This window comes from Diaphorina citri, unplaced genomic scaffold (genome assembly GCF_000475195.1).
Source record: "Diaphorina citri unplaced genomic scaffold, Diaci psyllid genome assembly version 1.1 scaffold425, whole genome shotgun sequence".
Classification (NCBI taxonomy): Eukaryota; Metazoa; Arthropoda; class Insecta; order Hemiptera; family Psyllidae; genus Diaphorina; species Diaphorina citri.
This window is the reverse complement of record NW_007377860.1, coordinates 83,434-88,031: the sequence shown is the minus strand read 5'-3', so window position 1 is coordinate 88,031 and position 4,598 is coordinate 83,434. Positions and strand designations below refer to the sequence as shown.

The 4,598-nt window shown below is 41.6% G+C and overlaps 2 protein-coding genes across 2 annotated transcripts in view; both read right to left on the bottom strand.

Moving 5' to 3' along the window:
• The window catches only part of LOC103508705, a 45,153-nt gene extending 41,752 nt beyond the window's left edge, over positions 1 to 3,401 (bottom strand). Inside the window, exon 1 of the mRNA XM_017443874.2 lies at positions 3,380 to 3,401. The gene's annotated coding sequence lies outside the window, so the exon portion shown is untranslated. The remainder of the gene's footprint in view (positions 1 to 3,379) is intronic.
• Positions 1 to 4,598, bottom strand: part of LOC103508702 (zinc finger CCCH domain-containing protein 13-like) — a 50,995-nt gene that overhangs the window by 3,478 nt on the left and 42,919 nt on the right. Inside the window, exons 15-16 of the mRNA XM_017443872.2 lie at positions 1,252 to 1,338; positions 448 to 749 (exon numbers count right to left, since the gene is read on the bottom strand). Coding sequence (XP_017299361.2) covers positions 448 to 749; positions 1,252 to 1,338 — 389 coding nt within the window. The remainder of the gene's footprint in view (positions 1 to 447; positions 750 to 1,251; positions 1,339 to 4,598) is intronic.

Below are 4,598 nucleotides of genomic sequence, written 5' to 3'. Positions count from 1 at the left end.
AAAAAAAAAAAAAAAAAAAAAAAAAAAAAAAAAAAAAATCCAACAGAAATAATAAATTAATAAATCAAAATCAATTAAATCGTGAATTTATTTGTGTTAAAGCAGAGCCTTTTCACAAGTGAGTATCACAGCATTACTAAGTGCTTCCTTTGGAATCAATTTCCATATTTCAATCATCTTTTTATATTAGTAATGCTGCCACTGGTTGCTAATCGATTAAAGTAGCTACTCAACCCACACCACCGAATTCCAAACACAGAGTCAAAGTGCACACCGAATTCCAAACACAGAGTCAAAGTGCACACCGAATTCCAAACACAGAGTCAAAAAAAAACTCCGACCCCGCCGGGAATCGAACCGGGGACCTACGGAGTGCAAGCCTAGTGTGATATCCACTCGGCCACGGAGGTTGTTATCAGAAATAATTAATAATAATGACAATCTTACCTGCTGATGCTTCTGGACTTCGCGCAGTTTCTGATTCAAATTCTCCTTCAGCTTCTCCAGCTGGGTCCGCGAAGGTGGATTAGAGGGAGGAGCAGGGCCCCTCATTGGCGGAACATTGGGGGCGGGGCCTCTCTGAGCCATGTTGGGGGCGGGGCCTCTCAATGGTTGGCGGGGTGGGGGTAGCACAGGGCCATAGGGGAGGGCAGGACCCCCTGGAGGAAGGGGGATGGGGCCCATCAGGTGGGGAGGAGGAGGGGGCACCCCCGAGAGAGAGGCGGTATGAGGGGGCTTGTTGGGAGTTGCTGTAGACGAGAAAGAGGAAGAGACAGGTGTTTTATTTAACCTTTAATTCAGCTTAACTCCATATACAAAAAGCCCACTCCGACTCTTAGGTGTAGGGGCAGTCTAAAGCTCTAAAGGATGGGTTAAGCTTCGAATTTAACCTTTAATTTATCAACCTGCCTCGGTGGTGTAGTGGTCAAGACAGCCACCTAGTAAACAGGAGGGCACGGGTTCAAACCCAGCCGAGTCATGAAATTTTATCCTCATTTATTGGAGAAATTGACCACATACTCGTAATAATCGAGCTCTACTCTTTTGAGTACCTATCCATGAGATTATTCATTATCTTTCCCTATCCGTGGCACAAGCTTTGCTTTTACGGATAGTTATACACTTTCTATGAATTTTTCATGTTATGTTGTACGAGTAATAAATATTAATAAATGGAAACTTGATAGATAAATGAAAAATTAAAAAAAAACTTATAAAATATCATTAATATTTGAAGAAAAGGGGACTTACCTAGTTTTTGCTTATGAGTAGCATCACTGAATCGTGAAGGCTTTGGATTGGGTGGAGGTATAGGGACAGCTATAGCTGAAAAATCCACTGAAATGATAAAAGAAATACAGACAAACTTAACTAAAGATGAAAACCACCCTCGCATCGAGTTAAAATCTAGGACTCTCACTTCAATCTTCCAATTACCTCTGAGTTGAGGCTTGAGTAGCATAACGCCTGCCACAGGGAAGTGTGCTGATTTTTAGCAGCGCGAAAACCCCTGAAATTCCAAACCTATGAAAATGATACAGAGTCTGCAACACAGACCTTTCATAATCTAGAATTCTAGACTCTAGGACATCTAAATCGTGCGACGCCAGTGCAAGAAATCTGGAATTCTGGATCATTTTCATAGGCTTGGATTTTCAGGCGACCGGCATCGCGTGGCTACGTACTACACCACCGAGGATAAAATTCCATACCTCGGCTGGGATTGAACCCACGCCCTCCTGTTAACCAGGCGAGCGCCTTGACCACTACACGACCACTACACAATAATAATAATAATAAAAAAATATCACTTACCACTACTATTAGGAGGAGAGGGGGAAGAGTCAGACGGAGATGGAGACAGTGTGGTCTTGTATTTTCTGTCCTTGTCTGTCTCGTGAAGAGATCTGAAAAATCAAAATCGATCGATAAATAATTTAAGTATAGGAAATTCAAGTATGCAAGCTTATTTAGTACTTCCAACTTTTTTATTAATTAGAAATCATCTTTATTTAATAGTGCTGAGGACTGCTCGCATAACTGAAAAGTCCCTTTACTCCAGCAGTAGGCTACTACTATTATTGTGGTCAAATTCTCAAATTATATTGAGGATAAATTCCATACCTCGGCTGGGATTGAACCCACGCCCTCCTGTTTACCAGGCGAGCGCCTTGACCACTACACCACCGAGTTTCTATGGTTTTTCCCTCATTTTTGATGACTGATAGGGGCTGCTTTCGAGGGCCGCAGGGGAAAGGGGGAAATAATAGCGAATATGGCCAAGTTGTGCATTGAAGGAGGATTTTCAAAAAAGACTAACAAAAGGAAAAACGAAATTTTGTTGAAGAAAACGGAGAAACCCAAAGGAAAACCAGAACTTTCGGGGTGGAAATTTCCGGAAACTCAGGGCTGGCATGAAAGCTGAGGGCTGCACAGTAAAATTTTATTTTAATAAATCCTGTGTTACTCGGTAATAAAACCACCACTCAGTGCTACCAGACCAGTTTTTTTTCGCGTATGACTTCCACAGATAAAAGTTCACAAGTCACATATCAGAAAGGGCAAAAAGCAAGGTCCCCTATAGGAAAAGACCACTTTGACCTCACTAGGTAAGAAAGTAGTCAATAGTTATGTCCGCGGGGGACGTCCTCATCCACCCAACCCGGAGTTGCGGACCTTGGTAGTGGACTGAGAGGCCTTGCCAGGTATTCCATACCTCGGCTGGGATTGAACCCACGCCCTCCTGTTTACCAGTCGAGCGCCTTGACCACTACACCACCGAGGCAGGTGAAACCGAGGCAGGTTCTAATGAAATAATGATAATGGATTATTTGATTATAGCTGTGGTTGGTTCCTTGTAGACTCAACTTTTTCCTGCCTCGCCTGGTAAACAAAAGGGCGTGGGTTCAATCCCAGCCAAAGTATGGAATTTTATCTGAATATAATTTGAGGATTTGATTACAATAGTAATAGCCTACTGCTGGACTGCACAATTTTCAAGAAAGAACAAGACCAGAGAAGACACAAACCAAAATGTATCTAACTACCAAACTTGCAGAAAGACAGATTAAGACAATATTTCGACCGAAAAATTGGGATTTGACATGGAAAATAGTAGTCAGGAGCGGAACCCTTTCAAAAGTATTTTAAAACCCACATTGGACAGATTCGACTTCGAATCAGGGCCTTTGAAATACAGGTTTAAATTGGAAAGCTTTAAAAAGAAAAGATAGACTTAGGTATTAGAAATTTTTTCCATACACAAAAAGCCCACTTTGGGGCTCAGGTGTATGGGCAACTGCCCCAAAGGATGAGTTAAGCTTATACGAATCTACGACTTATTTCCAATTATGTAGCAATACTACATTGTAGTATCTACCTTTTTTAAAAATAGGGAGGTAATAGACCACTTTGAAAATTAAATCAAAATAAGTATTAAATTAATAAAATTCTTTGGTTTTGACTTTTGAATTGGTATTGATAGTAGAACTAGAAAATTTTCGTAATTAATTACGCGAAAAACTATGAAAAAAACAAACGTAAAAATAACTGTGTGATCCGTATTAGACAATCGGCAATAGTTGACTGAACACATCAGACATACTATTTAGCATGACCCTGGTTTGTTGCCAACTTGGGCGTGCTAAGACAGAGTTAATCATTGAGAGAAAAGGAACGATATTTTTTTGCCAATTTTTTTTCCGCGTTCTGAGACAAATTGTTCAAGTTCAGTAGGTTAATTCTTTTTCTTTTTTTAAGAGGTTTGACAGAGGGAACTGTAACTGGTAGGGTCTTATCATTCCGAAATCGAAGAGAGAAGGAAGACAGGATAGGAGAAAGCCAGCCGTTCCGAGAACGAACATTATCCCATCAGGATAAAATCCGCCCCGGGCGGGAATTGAACCCGCGGCCTAGCGCTTACAAGGCAGACGCACTACCAACTAAGCTAACTAGGCTGGCTGGGGTTAATTCTTTAATTGGGTGACGGGGCGGATTTTGGATGACCTTCCCCTGAATGGGCCGAAAATATGGTTGTTCCAGAGGCCAAAATTAGAAAGGCAAGCAACATCGTTAAATATATTTTTATTCAGCGTATTTTTAGACCGTGGTTCGTCGGACCGCTGGAAAATGTGTGGCGGATTTTTCAACGTTAGTCTTCAGACCGACCTATATCTGTTATGGTGGGTCCAGACTTGTGCAGTGCAACGTGCAAAGCAACGTGCAAAGCATTTGCATTGCACGTTGCACGTAAAATCAAATCTGACGAATGCGAACGTTTTTCATGTATCCGAGAATTTTTGTACCGACACTCAACTAGTAATGGCCTATAGTAGGTACATCATTTGCATTGCATTGCACGATGCTTTGCAAACACGTCCAAACACTCCAAACTAGAGCAACGCACATCAAAGACATTCGCCAGAAAACCGCCAACCTCTCGGATACCCACAAACGTTTGCTGCAATGTTCAAAAAACTTTGCTGCAACTTTCTCAAACACGTCCAAACTAACGAATTTCATTGCATTGCACAAGTCTGGACCCACCATTATAATAATTATACCCCTCTAATAACCTCCCTCTTTTCCTCCCCTTCAGC